Source organism: Piliocolobus tephrosceles, chromosome 1 (assembly GCF_002776525.5).
Source record: "Piliocolobus tephrosceles isolate RC106 chromosome 1, ASM277652v3, whole genome shotgun sequence".
NCBI lineage: Eukaryota > Metazoa > Chordata > Mammalia > Primates > Cercopithecidae > Piliocolobus > Piliocolobus tephrosceles.
In genome coordinates this window covers 195965926-195984799 of record NC_045434.1, presented here as the reverse complement: position 1 = coordinate 195984799, position 18874 = coordinate 195965926, and the positions used below count along the sequence as shown (strand labels likewise).

General features: G+C 43.1%; 1 protein-coding gene across 2 annotated transcripts in view; it reads left to right on the top strand.

Moving 5' to 3' along the window:
- Positions 1 to 18874, top strand: part of ARID1A (AT-rich interaction domain 1A) — an 86039-nt gene that overhangs the window by 22113 nt on the left and 45052 nt on the right. For both annotated transcript variants that reach the window (XM_023219540.3, XM_023219541.3), the window contains exons 2-4: positions 12109 to 12321; positions 13611 to 14063; positions 15139 to 15255. In XM_023219540.3, the coding sequence (XP_023075308.2) occupies positions 12109 to 12321; positions 13611 to 14063; positions 15139 to 15255 (783 nt within the window). The remainder of the gene's footprint in view (positions 1 to 12108; positions 12322 to 13610; positions 14064 to 15138; positions 15256 to 18874) is intronic.

Genomic DNA, 18874 nt, shown 5'->3' with positions numbered 1-18874 from the left:
GATGGTTCTGGTGCCAAGAGATGAAGTGACTTGCTCAAAGTGGTGTGAAACTATACTTTTTTTTTCTTTTTAAAAAAATAACAACCTAAATTTATTTGATTGTCAGTTAACCTCCAGTTGATGACTTTGGGCTTCTAAAGTGTATGGGACAGACCTTGATTATTAGCACTTGTGTAGGATTATGATGGCTGACATTCTGGGTGCTAGAGGATACAGCAGTGAATTAAACACACACAGGACACATAGATTAAACAAGATAAATAAGTGAACCATATAGTATGTTAGTGATACATGCTTGGGAGAAAAAGTTAATCAGGGACCAAGTATAGGAATGTGCAGGGTTAAAATCTTAGATGAGTTCACCAGGGAAGGCCACACTCAAGTGATGTTTGACATAAAAGTGAGCTATACTAATATCTGGGTGAAGAAAGTATTCCAAGTGGAAGGATCTGTGAGTACAAAGGCTTTGAGGCTAGAGGATGCCCAGCTGATTTGAGGAACATTTTTTTTTTTTTTTTCTGAGACAGTTTGCTCTGTTGCTCAGGTTGGAGTGCAATGGCACAATCTTGAACTCAACGCAACCTCCGCCTCCCAGGTTCAAGCAATTCTCCTGCCTCAGCCTCCCAAGTAGCTGGGATTACAAGCATGCACCACCACACCTGGCTAATTTTTACATTTTTAGTAGAGACGGGGTTTCTCCATGTTGGCCAGGCTGGTCTCAAACTCCTGACCTCAGGCGATCCGCCCGCCTCCGCCTCCCAAAGTGTTGGGATTACAGGCATGAGCCACTGCAGTTGACTGTTTTTTTTGTTGTTGTTCTTTATTACTTTATTTGACCCTGAAGTGTGGTACTACTATCTGTTCTGTTGATAAGGAAACTGAGAGACAAAAGTTGAAGGCACTGTAGGGGCAGAGCTCTTAAGCCACTGCGTAGAACTGGCCATGTACAGTAGTCCTCCTTTATCTGTGTGGGGATATCTTCCAAGACCCCCAGTGGATGCCTGAGAGTACCAGACCCTGTATGTGCAGATCCCCCTCAGTATCCGTAGGGGGTTGGTTCCAGGACCCCCTGAGGATACTGAAATCTGGGGAATATATAAAATTGCGTGACATTTGCATATAAACTATTAATATGTACATTCTCCTGTATATGTTAAATCATCTCTAGATTACTTATAATACCTCATACAATGTAGATATTATGTAAGTAGTTGTTATGCTGTATTATTTAGGGAATAATGACAAGAAAAAAAGTGTACACATTCAGTACAGGCACAACCATCATAGGCTTAATTACATTTTTGATCTGAGGCTGGCTGAATCCGTAGATGCAGAACCCATGGATACAAAGGTTTGATTGTACTTTTGTTTTTTTCTGTACATGCATACCTATGATAAAGTTTGATATATTAAGTGCAGTAAGAGATTAACAATAACTAATGATAAAATACAACAATTATGTGATTGTGGTCTCTCTCTTTCAAAATATCTTATTGTATGTAATGTTTTCAGATTGTGGTTGACTATGGGTAACCGAAACCTTGGAAAGCAAAATCAAGGATAATGGGGGGACTCCTGTAGATCCAGAGCATTTCAGTTCAGCATTAAAGCGGATAGGAATTGCCAGGCCACTAGAGTTTCACTTTTTCTTCTACATTCCCCTTTCCTTTCCTGCTTTTGGGCATAGGGAAGCATGTTTGTTTTGTACACATATCTTTCTCTCTGCCTACCTGAAATTTATATTCTAGTCAAGGATACAGATAGCAAACAAGATAAATAAGTAAAGCATTAGTATGTTAGTGATACTTGCCCAGGTGAACCAGACAATCTGAGACTGAGTATAGAAATTTGGGAAAGCTTGATTTTGACTGAAAGTGCTGCTCATTTGGGAATCTGAGGTGCATTTCTGGCTTTTCTCTGCTGGCCAGGCACTGCCCTCTTCAGACCATTGTTTGGCTAAGGAAAATGAATGTACATCTGAATTCTAGAGATACTCTGCTGGAGATGGATTGGCACTATAACAAGCATTTCACATACTTACCATTTGAACTGTCTCATATTTTTGTTAAAGTTTTTAATCCCTGTTTACAGATAGTTCTGGTGCCAAGAAATGAAGTGACTTGCTCAAAGTAGTGTGAAGCTCTATACTTTTTTTTTTCTTTTCAGAAAGGTACAACTGGGCTGGGAGTGGTGGCTCACACCTGTAATCCCGGCTCTTTGGGAGGCTGAGGCAGGTGGATCACGAGGTCAGGTGGATCACGAGGTCAGGTGTTTGAGACCAGCCTGACCAACATAGTGAAAACCCGTCTCTACTAAAAATACAAATATTAGCCGGGCGTGGTGGTGCGCGCCTGTAATCCCAGCTACTCAGGAGGTTGAGGTAGGAGAATTGCTTGAACCTGGGAGGCAGAAGTTGCAGTGAGCTGAGGTCGCGCACTGCACTCCAGCCTGGTGACAATGAGACTCCGTCTCAAAAAACAAAAGTACAACTTTCCAGCTTGGCCAACATGATGAAATCCTGTCTTCACCAAAAATACAAAAATTAGCTGGACGTGGTGGCAGAGGCCTATAATCCCAGCTACTAGGGTGACCGTGGCAGGAGAATCACTTGAACCAGGTGGAGGTTGCAGTGAGCTGAGATGGCATCACTGCACTCCAGCATGGGCGATAGAGCAAACAAGACTCTGTCTCAAAAAAAAAAAAAAAAAAATACAATCTTAATTTATTTGATTGTCAGTTAACCTTTGGCCCTGTAGCCCAAATGCTCCCAGACTGGACACGAGAATCTCTTAAGATTGAAAATACAGATTCCTGGCCGGGCACAGTGGCTCATGCCTGTAATCCCAGCACTTTGGGAGGCTGAAGCTGGCAGATCACTTGAGCTTAGGAGTTCAAGAACAGCCTGCGAACATGGTGAAACCCCATCTCTACAAAAACTGGGTATGATGGCATGTGCTTATAGTCCCAGTTGCTCAGGAGGCTGAGGTGGGAGGATCACTTGAACCCAGGATAGGAGGTTGAGCCCGCAGTGGGCTATGATTGCATCACTGCACTCCAGCTGGGTTGATAGATTGAGACACCCTGTCTCAAAAAAAAAAAAAGATTCCTGGCCTGGCCCCCATCCCAGACCTGCTAATTAAGAATCTGGAGGGTAGAATTGGATTGAGGAGCTGAGGAGGTTGAGGTTCAGGTTCCTGGTTGATCATCTTGACCACTCCCTCAGGAAGTTGGTTTGAGAACTGGCATTGGACCCCAGATGTGCTTACTGCCTCTCAGCTTATCTGCTCTTTGCACCTGGTTGTACTGCTGTCTTTTGAGATAAAAAGTTGTAAAGAAGGGGACGTTTAATTTTATGAGATGACATTTTTGTTCTTGTTTGATAGTTTTCTTGGGGCCTTACTGTTGTTTTTATAACTCTGGTTTGTTTTTGTTTTTGTTTTTTGAGACGGAGTCTTACTCTGTCACCCAGGCTGGAGTGCAGGGGCGCGATCTTGGCTTACTGAGACCTCTGCCTCCCAGGTTCAAGCGATTCTCCTGCCTCAGCCTCCTGAGTAGCTGGGACTATAAGGCGCGTGCCACCACGTCCAGTTAATACTTGTATTTTTAGTAGAGACCAGGTTTCACCATATTGGCCAGGCTGGTCTCGAACTGCTGACCTCATGATCCTCTGTCCTCAGCCTCCCAAAGATTACAGGTGTGAGCCACTGTGCCTGGCCTAACCCTGGGTTTTAAGCAGTACCTGAAAGGATTTTTTTTCCAGAGAAGTTACTTGGTTTCTTTAGTGGCTTTTGTAATTTGTTTGAAATAGGGAGAAATTGGTTAGTTAAGTTTGGTCTTAGAAAAAAGTGATCTTCATTTTAGGAAGAGCATTGTCTCTGGAAATGATGATAGCTACCTGTTCTGGAAAAGGTGGCTGATGAAAGTGCTCTGGATGAAGAGAGAAGTACTTACCATTTGTTGGAATTCATTAGTTTGATGCTCTAGCGGCTTTATTTTAAGGGCTCTTTCTGGCACCAAAGAAGTGAAGAAGTATCAGTCACCTGGTTGTGGTTTTTCTGGCATGCCTCTTTTTGGTAGACAGCCATGAGGTGGTTATGGTTGGTTCTCATAATCTGATGGGAGTTTTGCTATATGATTCAATGACTCCCTTTTGGTCTCCTTTTTCTAACCTTAGTAAGTTTTCTCTTATCTTCTGGTCTGGAAGGATAGAGATGGTAGCCTATATATCGCTAAGCCCAGAAGATAATGAGGCCTTTGTCTTGTTTTACATCACGTTCTAGATGTTCTTGGTTTGACATCTGGTCGCAAGCCCCTTCCTGGAGGTTTGATCAGGCTGGTGCTTCAGGGGATATCATTGGAATGGGCTACGTCTGCAAAAGGGAATGTGTCTGATCTTCTAGAATGGTTTCTGTAAGCAGAATGAGGTAGATAGAAATTTTCACTGATTTTTTGTGGTGGTTTTTTGTTTTTTTTTGTTTTTGTTTTTGAAATAGAGCCTTGCTCTGTTGCCCAGGCTGGAGTGCAGTGGTGGGATCTCAGCTAACTACAGCCTCTGCCTCCCAGGTTCAAGCGATTCTCCTGCCTCAGCCTCTTGAGTAGCTGGGATTACAGGCACGTGCCACCATGCTGGGCTAATTTTTGTACTTTTAGTAGAGACGGGGTTTCGCCATGTTGGCCAGCCTGGTCTCAAACTCCTGACATCAGGCGATCTGCCCCCTTGGCCACCCAAAGTGTTGGGATTACATGCATGAGTCACTGCACTTGGCCAATTTTTATTCCACTTGGAAATTTATGGAAGCTTGAAAGAATTTTTAAAAAACAAAACTTTTTTGGGGAGTGGTAGTTCAAACTAGTTGTTGATGATTCCTCTCTCACCAAAGGCAGATGGTCAGTTTGTTTAGAACTTGAATGAACTAGAATGAATTGTGAAGTAGAAAACTGAGGTATGGTTCAGGTTATGAATGAAGAGAATCCTAGACTGAGTGGGTTTGATTCCCTGCATCAGGTGTGGGTATAATCTGATGAGATTTTTTTATTTTCCTGTCATCAGCTTGGCTTCAGGAAATCTTTAGTGTTGTCTCTGTTGAAACTATATAGGAGGTTAGAAATCTCTTATTGTCCTAGGTCATATAAACAGTCATATTTCCCCACTATTTAAAACAAGATGAAGGTAGTCTCCTTATTTTAGGAGGCAGGGTCTTAGGTGTAAAACTAAGACAAACAGGTTTCTGGACAATTTCTCCTCAGTTGGGGGCTCGGGGTTCTTGACTAGTCTTCAAAGAAGGCCTGAAGTACTAGGTGATAGAGAAAAGACAGGATAAGGGGCATTAGATACAGATGTCTGTGGCTGGGGAGAGAAGGGACAATGAGAATGATTTATGCTGGTCATTTTATGTGCTGGGGTACATAGGGTTTTTTTTTTTTTTTTTTTTTTTTTGGTGGAAGCCTAGTCTGTCCTGAGATATTACTCCTGAGATCTAAGTGAGCCACATGCAGCTGGCAGGAAGCTGAAAGCTGTTGGTTGGGAGAGGCCTTAATTTTTACACTTGTCCCTGTCTGGAATGCCCTATCACAGGGGAGGGTCCCATGCTGGAACTGGATCAACAGCTGCCGCCTGTCCCTGGAATCACAGGAAGCGGAGGACGGGGTGTCTTTGTATAGGGAGCTCTGAAGCCAGACAATAGTTTGTGCTGGCGGGGCCATGTGGCGAGTCATGTGACCTGGGGCTGTTTTCTGCTGGGGTCCTTACCCATCTGTTCTCTCGGCTCTTTCTGGGTTATCAGGCGCCAGTCCAAGTCCTCCCAGGCAGCCAGCTTCATGGCCAGAGATTACGAGCACTAACCTTCCTGGCAGGGGCGGTGTGGCTTCGAGTTTATGCAGATTAGCCATGTGTTTCTCACTTCAAGGCGTTCCACAGGAAAAGCCTTTTCCTGTGTTTGGCTCTCAGTGGGCGGTTCCCAGCTTACTGTACTGGGACTCAGCAAGCAGCAGGCATGCACCAGAGGGATCACAGTACACTGGCCCCCCTCTCCATTCCACCTCCAATGCTACGTCACCACAACACAACCACTCGCGCTCTCATACTGTTGGTGTCATTCATTCGGTGCCAAGATTGCTTTAAAAAATTCCCTTGGCCCCAGTTCAAACAGGAGTACAGCTGGGATGTGTTAGATTTTAGGCAGTCTGCCCTCAATTTGAGATGAGTTATAAATAGCAGTGCCGACTTCCTTAACTACCGCTCTCTGAGGTAAAATGCAGGTTAATTACTGTGGGAATCAATTAGGGGGGGTTCTTTTGGTTAAAGAGCCAGGGATGCATTTTTTTTATTGTTATTATTAAAAGTCATATAACAAATCTAGCCAGGAATAAATTGAAAGCACAAGGAGTAATAATATTTAAATATCCAAAAGTCAAGGTTATAGCTCTAGGTTTACACTGGACCCAACTAGTTAGCATTTAGGATGACAAAATGAGTGGTGGTCAAGACTTCTCTCTGATGGACACCTTTTTGGCAGCCCCTGGCCCAGCCCTCTCTGTTCTTATTTTTGCTAGCCCTTGGCACTGTTGAGTACTAAATTTAGCTCCTTAGGGTTGCTGCCTGGTCACTTCTTTCTATATCCTTGGATTGGAACTGGAGCTTTCCTCAGTTGTACTTTTATTTAAATAAAATTATGAAGTTTCTCTTTCCTGGTGCCATTGCCACGTGGTGTGGTACATTTTTGTAAATGGTGTATCTCTGCTTAGAAGTTTTGAGTTCTTGGCTCTGTCTTCTCTGCTGTCTCCTCGGTCATGGTCAGATGGAGAATTTGAAGCGTATTTTAATCTGTGAATTTCACAAAGTGGTTACTTTGGGTTATAAGACATTTAGCCCAGGTCCACCTTAAAAGTCTAGTCTGTTAATTTCAGCAGTTTTTGAGGGTCATTTTGGTTTTCCTTGATGCAATAAGAAGTTGTAAGAGGTCTCAAGCCTGTAATCCCAGCACTTTGGGAGGCCGAGACGGGCGGATCACGAGGTCAGGAGATCGAGACCATCCTGGCTAACACGGTGAAACCCCGTCTCTACTAAAAAAATTCAAAAAACTAGCTGGGCGAGGTGGCGGGCGCCTGTAGTCCCAGGTACTCGGGAGGCTGAGGCAGGAGAATGGTGTAAACCTGGGAGGCGGAGCTTGCAGTGAGCTGAGATCCGCCCACTGCACTCCAGCCTGGGTGACAGAGCGAGACTCCGTCTCAAAAAAAAAAAAAAAAAAAGTTGTAAGAGGTTCCAGTAGCCCATTAGTATGGAGGGTCTTGTAATTCTGTTGGCTTGGAGCAGGGGAACTCCCTATGTAAGGGGTCTGTCTGCTAGCTGTTTATTCTCAATATATTCAGAAGGACAAGCTGCTAGGTGTCCTTGCCTTTGATGCCCCTAAACTGCATCTTTTGATACATTTCATTTGGCAGGCAGTTTATAACATGGCCAGTGATCTGGAAGGAGATAAGTGGTGGATGGAGATGAGGAGTTTTCTTATGGCTCTTTCCTCCTTTTTTATTTTTATTTTTTATGAATTCAGGAGCGTATATAGCAGGGGGCCTGACTTTGCTGATCAAGGGGCAGCATTTTCCTCTCAATTATGTGTTTCCGTGGCAGAGCCTTTGCTTTTGAAGTGTAATCACAGTAATCTACTCCTGTGGTTTCCCATTGAAAGGATTTCCTCTGTCTTTCCCAGAGTGGAATCTCTGGCTTTTTGCAGCTAGGGTTTGGTGTTTCCATCCCCTACCTTGTGCCTGCAGACTGCTGATACTGGCTTTTGTATCTTGCATCTAGGGATTTTTCTGGTGTGAAATTGCTGCTTTCCAATAAAACTGATCAGTGAAGATTTAAGGCCCCTTCTCTGTTACGAGAGATTGGTAGATGGCATTTCATCTGTAACTGCAAATCACAAATCTTTCACGATGGTTTTAAATGTCATAAGTGTGAGTTAGGTCCCTGCCGACCTCCCCTTCTGATTCAAGCAGATGTCTAACTTTTACATGAGACCAGAATAATCTGATTGTTTGAACTGAATATATATTTAGTTTGCCAAATAAGCTACATATTCTGTTGATCATAAGCCTTTTGTGATGGGAGGGAGTCAGAAATCTAATGACCAGAAAAAGGAAGCATACTGATTTTATTTTTAGAATAAAAATTTCTTTGATGTACATTTATTTTTTGGTCTACAAAGATTTCCTAAAGTTGAGGTGGGACATTCGTTGAACCCTTTATAGCCCTCATGTAAACAGCTGTACTCAATTAGGAGTGCAGGCCTCCGTGTGAGAGAGGAAAACGTGACTTGTCCTTAGCCTTTTGTTTTTAAGCAGTGTATATGAGGATACCCCTGCAGTTCTGAAATTCTCCCTGGTATCAACTTTTTTTTTTGAGACAGAGTCCCGCTCTGTTGCCCAGGCTGGAGTGCAGTGGCATGATCTCCGCTCGCTGCAGCTTCTGCCTCCTGGGTTTAGGTGGTTCACCTGCCTCAGCTTGCTGAGTAGCTGGGATTAACAAGCACGTGCCATCACGCCCGGCTAATTTTTGTATTTTAGTAGAGATGGGGTTTCACCATGTTGGCCAGGCTGGTCTGGAACTCCTGACCTCAAGTGATTCACCCACCTCAGTGCTGCGAATACAGGACTGAGTCACCGCCCCTGGCCTTGGAGGTTTTTTGTTTGTTTGTTTGTTTTTGAGACAGTCTTGCTCTGCTACCCAGGCTGGAGTGCAGTGGTGTGATCTCAGCTCGCTTCAGTTCTCCGCCTCCCAGGTTCAAGTGATTCTCATACCTCAGCCTCCCGAGTAGCTGAGACTACAGGCATGTGCCGCCACACCCAGCTAATTTTTGTATTTTTAGTAGAGGTGAGATTTCACTATGTTAGCCAGGTTTGTCTCCCAACTCCTGGTCTCAAGTGATCCACCTGCCTTGGTCTCCCAAAGTGCTGGGATTACAGATGTGAGACACTGCGCCCAGCCAGGTTACTCTTAAAGTGTGCCTGTTCTCCCTTGAGTATTGTTATCCTTCTGTCTCCTCTTTCACTTCAGTCCAACTTTTTTTCTACCTTCAAAGTCATAACCTGTGTTAAGAGTTAGATTTAGGGTATGACCCTGGCTTTATGGCTAGTTAGTTTGATTTGGGCTTTGTCCCCATAGTGTCTCCTACCCTTTTTTGGAAGAGGACAGTGTTGCACATTGAACAGTCACTGAGCCCAAGCTCTGTACTTTGGTATTTGGGAGAGCTTTGAAGATAAAACACCTGATATCTGGCTTCCCAGAAGCTAGTCTTGAGAAATGCAATCAGTTAGTTGGAATAGTTAGCTGCAACTAAGGGTTAAATCTTAGGATGCTAACTGGATTTACAATAGGGCATTTAGAAATGTGAGAGATCAAAGTGTGCTGAAGTGGCTTCATTTTGAAAGGTCAAGTTTCTGTTACTAGAAGCCACTGTGGACAGGAGGGCAGGAGGGCAGGGCAGGATGCCATTGCATAGAGCTGGGTGTGGACAGTATGTGGGGAATCTTGGAGTGAGACTGAAAAAATGTGGAAAACCGGGTCACATTGTAGAGGGCTTTAGAGCCAGGTAGAAGCACTGTTTTATCATTACTGATAATCGCTACCATTTATTGGACATTTAAATACCAGGTACTGTGTGAAGTATGTTATGTGCATTTAAAGAACTGATGTGTTCAAGGTAGGATGGTGAGAGAGGTAGGATTTGAACCCAAGTCTATCAAATTACTACACTGTGCTCTATGTAATAATACTGTGCAGGATTTAGTAGTTAGGAAGTTTGAAACTATTATTGACCAGGGAGTGGTGGAAGTGATTTGGGAACAGCATTGTCCTAGAACTGATCTAACATAATAAGCCACTAGCCACGTGTAGTTACGTGAATTTAAATTAATTAAATGTAAATAAAAATAAAAATTTAGTTCCTGAGTCATATTTGATAATTTAAGTGTTTAATAGTTATCCATCACAGAAAATGTTATTGGCCAGTGCTTCTCTAGATCACTGGTTCTTAGCTAATAGTATATACCAGACTCATTCAAAGATCTTTAAGGAGGTTGGAGAAGAGCACAAGCCCTTCCAGACCCAGTAAATTGGAATCTCTAGAAAAAGGCCTAGCCATTTATGAAGCTTCACAGAAAATTCTAATCTGCATCCCTGGTTAATAGCTACTGCTCTAAAAGCTCTATAGTAACCATGGTAATGACTGCCCCTCATGTTGTGGGGAGACCTAGACTGACAGAGATACCCAGAGCAGGCTCATCTCTTTGTTCAACAAAATAGTCTCTGCAGTTGGAGGCCACATGGACAGCAGCTGCAGTCTGGGATGAGATGAGGACCTCAGTGTGATATGTGGCATGATGTGGCCATGTAAGCCCCCAAGCTCTTTACAGGAGAGAATGGTGATGTTTTGGCTCCATTGCCAGGTGTATTGGGGAGGACCATATGCTATTTCTTAATTGTTGTTAAATTTGAACTTCCTAAGTAACTCTAAAATCCATGTAGCTCTGAAATTATGATTGGGAACGTTATTGGAGCTTCTAATATGGATGAAAGACTTGGGCAAAAATTGTTTAGTTAGGATTGTGGGAAACAGTACTTTAATAATATTGACATGTAGGGTTGTTGGAAACAGTACTTTAATAATATTGACATGTAGTAGTGATTTGGGACACAGTTTTAGTATGATTTTATACAGTTCAGAAACATGGGAGAGGAGTATTCCCATCATCACTCACCAGGTTAGTTGAGATTTCAGATATAGCCTAAGAAATAACTGCCTTTCTTTTTTCCTTTTGATATTAAGAAGAACAGCCTCTGTGGCTTATTGTCTTACCTGTTTTCTTTCATGAAAGCTCACTTCCTCTACTATAAAACACTTAATAGCATTATTGAAAAATAAGTACAGAGAACCAATTGTTTGGATGTCCCCTTCCTTTATTTTGGAGGTTTTGTTGTTGTTTAAGGCCTTAATATCTTAAATTATAGGATAGCTTATTAATTTTGAATAATAGAACTGGAAGGAACCCTAGGGATAACCTAGACCAGTCCTTGGAGGTGGGTTCTAGCGGTCTGTTTTAACAAGCCTTTCAAGTGATTCTGATGCATGCTAAAATCAGTGAACCACTGAACTCCTTCATTTGACAGTTAATGATAGGCCTAGATTATCAGTATCTACTTTACCCCCAATGTAAGAGCCAGTTTTTAAGTTTTATATCAGACTCATGCCTACTCTGCATCTTGTGTGTATCTAAAAGATGCTTAGAGAAACTTCCCCCTCCCTCCACACCACCAACAGATATAGGTAGATATTTCTGGCAGGGGAAAGTGTGCTCTGGAGCGCCAGTAGGATAAAGGCATATCAAAAAGTGAATGAGCTGATTGAACCTGTTGCTCCACAAAGAGCTGGAAAGAAAGCAACATCCATGATAGTCTACCATTGAATTTTCTTGTCTCTCAGAGAAACAAAAGTTCTGTCCTCCTTATATCTTCAAACTCTTGAATATTAAAGGAAATGAGCTTTTCAGTTGAGATACACAAGGCTCTTAATTCAGAGTTACTGTTCCCTCAACTGTCACTTAGCTTCTTTGCTTATTTGGAAGAAAGCATAAATTTAACTGTGCCGTAGTGCAGATAGGCTATAGGTGTTTAAGGGGAGTTTTCACTATTGGAAAAATAGAAACATCTAGATGTTTGTGTATATGAATTCCCCGTCATAGTATTGAAGCATCAATTTTGGTGTTAACAAGGTGATGGCAGTGCATAGCAGCACCGTCCTCTAACCAACTGAAGGGCCTTTGTTTACACCTGGCCTGTCCCTTGGATCTCAAGCAGTACCACAGTTACAAATTAGTTTTTAGCTTACAAGATGTTTTCACAAATAGGTGGTATTTTCATTTTTCAAATGACAAAATTAGGGTTCTGAGGCGGGGCAGTTGACTTAAAGGTTACTAGGTTAGTCTCATTGCTTTTTCAAAGTAACTGGATTTCTTTGTAGCATACAGACTGAAAAAACTTGTATACTTGGGTTGTATATTCAGTGGCCAGAGACCATCAAAGCTCAGGTTAATGAAATGCTTTTTATTTTGTAGCCATCCAGTCCAATGGATCAGATGGGCAAGATGAGACCTCAGCCATATGGCGGGACTAACCCATACTCGCAGCAACAGGGACCTCCGTCAGGACCGCAGCAAGGACATGGGTACCCAGGGCAGCCATATGGGTCCCAGACCCCGCAGCGGTACCCGATGACCATGCAGGGCCGGGCGCAGAGTGCCATGGGCGGCCTCTCTTATACACAGCAGGTAGATGGTGATTCTGATTACCTTGACCCTTGTTGCTGTCTAAAATCTGATCTGTGAGCTATAGAATCAGAATGTATCCTTGGCTTCCAAGCCTCTTGACAAGACTGTAGACCTGTTGGCTCAGTTAATTACAGAGTGCTACTAGCAAAGCCAAAGCTATAGGCACCGTCCCATGTGTGTTCCAAGGAAAACTACTCCCTGGTCACAGGTACATATCTCTTTTTCTCTTGACCTGACAGGCCAGCTTATACCTAGTGAGTGGTGATCTCTGAATGAGGTGGGATGAAAGACAGTGACTGAACACCTAGGCACTGCTACTACTAAGAAAACCATTCATATCATGTGCCCTGGGGACAGAAAAGGCCCTTTATGCTTCTGAATGCCTTTACCATATCTGCCATCTGGTTCAAAATGAATGTTACTGGGAGTAGAAGAAAAGGGGAAGATTGAACAGAAAAGATGTTAACAGCATTGTTACAAATGTTAAGATTTCCCCTTATCCATCTCCTTTTGTGAAACCATTCACATCATTATCTCTTTATTATCATGTTTATGTTGACAAAGTTTTCTATCACTTATATTTGATACTCATACTGAAAATAGGGAGAGAATATAAAACAAATTTTACTTCTAAGACTTTAAAGCAAAGTATGCCTTTAATATAGAAAATTGTCTCTTTTTTTCAATAGAGGAAAGATGAGGTAATTTATTTGTTTATTTACTTATTTTATTTTATTTTTTTGCCTGCTTACTAAATATATACCCAGTGACTAAAATAGTGCCTGGTACAAGTAATTGAGTAGGCTCTCAAATATTTTTTTTGAATAAAAACTAAATTAAAGAACCAAAGTAGCTTAGTGATTTGCACACTATCTGAATTACTAAACCCTAGGGTTTCAGTTGGCTGAGCCAGGCTGCTATTGACTATTCATTGTGGTTAGGGTACAGATTCCTAACACTTACAAAAACAGTCTAGGCCGTGATAAAAAGAGTAGGCTCATTGGTAGAAACAGCTGCTCTTAAACTCGTGTTAGTTGCCTCAATAGTAAATAGTGTAAATTTTCAGTGGATAAATGTTCACTTGGAAACAAACCACCTAAAAACCCAGCTTGGCTGTCCTTCCTGGCTCAGTTTAGGCAGGGATAAGAGAAAAACCCTGGGCCTCCTAAGTATGAGGCCTTGCATGCTTGCTTTCTTTACTCATCCTCAGTGCATAGCTTCTGACAAAACACTTCATCTTTCCTCATTCAGGAGAGTCAGTGCTAAAAGTATATTTTCGTTTCCTACAGATTCCTCCTTATGGACAACAAGGCCCCAGCGGGTATGGTCAACAGGGCCAGACTCCATATTACAACCAGCAAAGTCCTCACCCTCAGCAGCAGCAGCCACCCTACTCCCAGCAGCCACCGTCCCAGACCCCTCATGCCCAACCTTCGTATCAGCAGCAACCACAGTCTCAGCCACCACAGCTCCAGTCCTCTCAGACTCCATACTCCCAGCAGCCATCCCAACCTCCACATCAGCAGTCCCCAACTCCATACCCCTCCCAGCAGTCCACGACACAGCAGCACCCCCAGAGCCAGCCCTCCTACTCACAGCCACAGGCTCAGTCTCCCTACCAGCAGCAGCAACCTCAGCAGCCAGCACCCTCGACGCTCTCCCAGCAGGCTGCGTATCCTCAGCCCCAGTCTCAGCAGTCCCAGCAAACTGCCTATTCCCAACAGCGCTTCCCTCCACCGCAGGTAAGATATCCTTGCCCTCCTGCCCTTCCCTGTGTGTGACCACAGACAGCTTGGGGGTTAGTGTCATGAGAACTTTACTGTACAGAGTGGTTCTCTAATGTGCACTTAAAGACCAATTAAACTCTGGGTAAACATGATAACTGGATTGATTGAACTAATAAAGACATAACCTCCTTAACTACATAAAGATCTATAGCTCTCCTTAATGATGAAGAAATAGGGCAATGGAAAGTTGTATAGATGGATAAGAAATTAAAGATAATGGGACTTAGTTTTGTTTTTTTTTTTGTTTTTTTGTTTTTTTTTGGTAAATCAACATCAGAACTTGAGCATCCAAATGAGTTGGTCTTTTTTCAAAACAGTCACTTTGAGAGGTGGTACCGTACATTCATTCCAACTGCCATTCCATTCTGCTGTCACTCAAAATATTTGGATCCCTTCCTTTGGAATTGCCACCAGAGCTGATACCACATTCTTTAGAATACTCTCAGTGGTGGTAAATGTTATTTTTTGTGGGTGGATTTTGTTTGGGGAAATAGCAAAAATTCATTTGGAGTTATGTCTGGTGAACAAGATATAGGTAATAGAGCCTAAAATAGCATTTGGGGCTTTATTCTTTGTAGAGCCCAAAGAAGAGAGATGACTGAGTGATGACAGGTCCCCTAAAAAGTTTATGTATTGGTGGCACTGTTGGAATAAATATCTCATCCCAAGGTGATGTCTTTGAAGGAAGCAGTACTCATTTTAATGCAGAGGATCTAGCATGATTTTCGTGGTTTCATTGGTCTCATTCCTTGATAGATTTAACTTGAAGTTGGCCATACATTTGCATTTAACCCCAAGAAATAGCCCTCTGTAGGTAGCAATGAATGGGTGACAGTTCTGCCAGAAAGAGTCCACTGCTGACATTCTTGCAAGTCACGGCTTGGATTTTTCTGGCCTTTAGATAATACTGTTCGCAACTGGGCTTTCTCTCACACTCATGAGAGACAGTCCCATAACCCTTTCACCATGAAGTAAGCTTGCCTGGTTTATCAATACCAGGCCATCACAGCTTTTGTTTTTCTTGTTGTAGGAGCTATCTCAAGATTCATTTGGGTCTCAGGCATCCTCAGCCCCCTCAATGACCTCCAGTAAGGGAGGGCAAGAAGATATGAACCTGAGCCTTCAGTCAAGACCCTCCAGCTTGCCTGTGAGTATTTCTGCACCTTCTGAAAGGTGATGGGGCAGAGAGGAAACCAAAGCAAACTAGTTTCTGGTTGGAAGTTTTGGTAATTTTGATCTAAATGAATAAGTTATTTCTTGAATTCAAGGAACTTAAAGGTTGACTTATAGATGTCTATTCTGTCTCCCTGCCCAGGGAATAGGTTTATGATCTGTTTGGTTTGTTTTTGTTTTTTTAAATATCGTGCTTTTAGACATTGACCCACATGAGGGGCAGAGAAGATGGAGATATCAGAAGCACTGTCTGCTCTCCATCAAAGTTGAGAAAAGTATCAGTTTCTTGACTTTACTCTTAAGGGCTTAATTTTTAGGCTTTTGGCTTAATGTTTAACCACGAGGTAGGATCCTGGGGCAATTCAGCATGCATTGTCACATTGAGCATTGCTGGAGCAAAAGCAGTTTTTCTGGTGGTGATTTTGTGTGACTACTGTTTTTTTTTTTTTTTTTTTTTTTTGGTAGAGTACTTGATGCCCAGATGCTTAATTATGGAATCAGGTACTTATTTATGGAATGGACTGACCATATCCTGAGAAAGGCAGTATAGTCTAGTGATTAAGAGCTTGGGCTCTAGAGCCAGAGTTCCTGGCTGTTCAGGCTTCTGAGGCCAGAATGCAGATAGGACGTCTGAGACTGTTTCTCAACAGAGTTCCTGGCTCTAGATTCTGCCACCAACTCTGTTTCGTGGGGCTGGTGGTGAACATTAAATAGGTTACTAGAGAGAGCACACGAGCACTGCACATTGTAGGCACTCCATAAATGTCAGCCTTTGTAATCATCGCCTCAGAGGGCATTGGGACTGTACTTTATACCTGAAAGGCAGTTAACACCAACTAGGTGGTTGTAGGAACCTTTACTGTTAGTCTTAGCTCTGTGGGCAAGTTACTCAGCCTCTGAAAGTTAATCTGCTGGGCACAGAGATAAAATAGGCTACTCTGAAATCTAGTCATCTGGTAAGATGGTGGGTAACAAACCCACCATGACAAATCCTGCTTCAGATAGGAAATGAAAATTCAGCCACATATCCAGACAAGAATCTTTTGGAATTTTGACTCTACTTGGATTTAAAGCCTGTGTCTTCATATATTCTGACCTGAGAGAAATGGTTTCAGGATCTCTAAGAAATAGGCAGAAGGCGGGAACTCTCTTCATCATGAAGCGCCTCCCATGGATTCCCCTGAAGGTCTCTGAGACACCTCAGTAGGGCAAGGTCTGCAGAATCCCTTAGTACCTGGTGTTCAAGCTTCTGAGGCCAGAATGCAGATAGGACGTCTGAGACTGTTGACTTTCTCAACTGAGGAATTGGGGGAAGGAAGTGCCTTAATAAAGTGATCACTCTTTGTTCCCTTCTCATTAGTGTCTGTTGCAATCCTTTTCTGCATCCTGAACTTCATTGGAATGTGCTTTTTAACCTGATTCAGTCAGAATGTGTAACCACTCCCTCATCATCTGTGGTCTGTGGCTAAATCTGGGTGAGGTGCTATTGTGTCAAGAACCCAAATCGGTGGATTTCTGTCAGTGCTGTAAGTTGCTTCGTTCCGATAAGTTTTTGCTTGCTTCTGGTGACCTTTTGATAGATCTGTATTTGGCTTTTTTTCTTTTTTCTTTTTTTTTTTTTGGTCCTGAGAAGCCTTGTATCCAGAGATGCCACAGGTCTTGTAAGGGTTGGGAATCTTAAAAACTTCTTATCTGACCCACTGAAGTGAAGGTGAAGGTTTTGGCAGCCTTTTAGGCCCAGGGGATGTTGTTCCTGGGAAGCCTATCACAAGGAACATTCCCAAGTTCTGACTTTTTCTAAAGATTCGTCCAAATGGGTCATTTGCTCAGTGGTAGAAGCTCCATGTGGGAGGTAAGCTGGCTGGGTTATTGGCATCTTGTTTTTTGAATTGCTTTTTATCCCTTTGCTACTTGGACAGGCATCAAAAAGTGGTTATTCTTTGAAATTTTGGTTTAATGCCAGATTTGCCTACGCAGGCTAGGAAGCAGCCCCATCTGAAGAAATGAGAAGTTGGATTCCCCTACAAGAGCCCTCTCCTTTCTTAACCAGTTGTGTTAAAGAATCCCTAGGTTTGCCAGTGCATCCCTTCACTAAACAAATGTTTGTGAGGTACCTATTGGCACCAGAGCAGATTGCAGGCTGGCCGGAGAGCAGTGCCTCGGATTTCACATTGCCCTCCTTACTCATTCACGTTACCTCCCTGGCCCTAAAGGCATGATTGTGACCCTTGAATATTACAAATATTAAATTTTGAGGAGTCTGTGCTCAGCTATTGATGCCAAGCCATTTAGGTGCTATTATCCTGATCATGTTATCCCTATGTTTAAACCTCTCAATTATTTTTTCATTAATCTTAGAATAAAATCCAGATTTTTTTTTTTTTTGAGAGTTTCATTCTTGTTGCCCAGGCTGGAGTGCAGTGGCACGATCTTGGCTTACTGCAACCTCCGCCTCCTGGGTTCAAGTGATTCTCCTGCCTCAGTCTCCGGAGTAGCTGGGTTTACAGGTGCTCGCCACCACACCCAGCTAATTAATTAATTAATTAATTAATTTGATATGGAGTCTCACTCTGTCCCCTAGGCTAGAGTGCAATGGCACGATCTTGACTCACTGCAACCTCCGCCTCCTGGGTTGAAGGGATTCTCCTGCCTCAGCCTCCCTAGTAGCTGAGATAACAGGTGCCCCCCTACCACGCCCACCTAATGTTTGTACTTTTAGTAGAGACGGGGTTTCACCAGGTTGGCCAGGCTGGTCTCAAACTTCTGAACTTAGGCTATCCACCTGCCTTAGCCTCCCATGGTGCTGGGATTATAGGCGTGAGCCACCTTGCCCAACCTAAAATCCAGAATCTTTAATGTTAGACATCAGAAACACAGGTTGCTGTTCCCTCTCAGATCCCGTCCCTTGCGTCTTTCTCATTCAGTAGGTCTGGAGTGGGGCCTGAAAATGTGCATTTCTGACAAGTTTCTCTGTGATTCTGTTGGTGCTAGACCGGGGTGGTACTTTGAGAACCTCTACTTTATTCTTTTTTCTCTGCCTTGCTCTTGGCTTTCTTTCAGTTTCTCTAAGGCATCACATGCTATTTTTTGCTTTCAGACCTTTGCACACACCCTTCCCTTTGCCTCATACTTTTCCCCTCAATTCCTCCTGTTCATCTTTCAGACTATATCTTAAAGATCGTTCCTTCAGAAAACTACTACCTAATCAAGCTTCAAGACACAGCTTAAATAACTTCTATGATGATTTCATTGACTAAAGGCCATTGTTAGTTTACCTTAAAAAAAAAAAAACAGGCCGGGCACGGTGGCTCAAGCCTGTAATCCCAGCACTTTGGGAGGCCGAGACGGGCGGATCACGAGGTCAGGAGATCGAGACCATCCTGGCTAACACGGTGAAACCCCGTCTCTACTAAAAATACAAAAACTAGCTGGGCGAGGTGGCGGGCGCCTGTAGTCCCAGGTACTCGGGAGGCTGAGGCAGGAGAATGGCGGTAAACCCGGGAGGCTGAGCTTGCAGTGAGCTGGGATCCGGCCACTGCACTCCAGTCTGAGCCACAGAGCAAGACTCCGCCTCAAAAAAAAAAAAAAAAAAA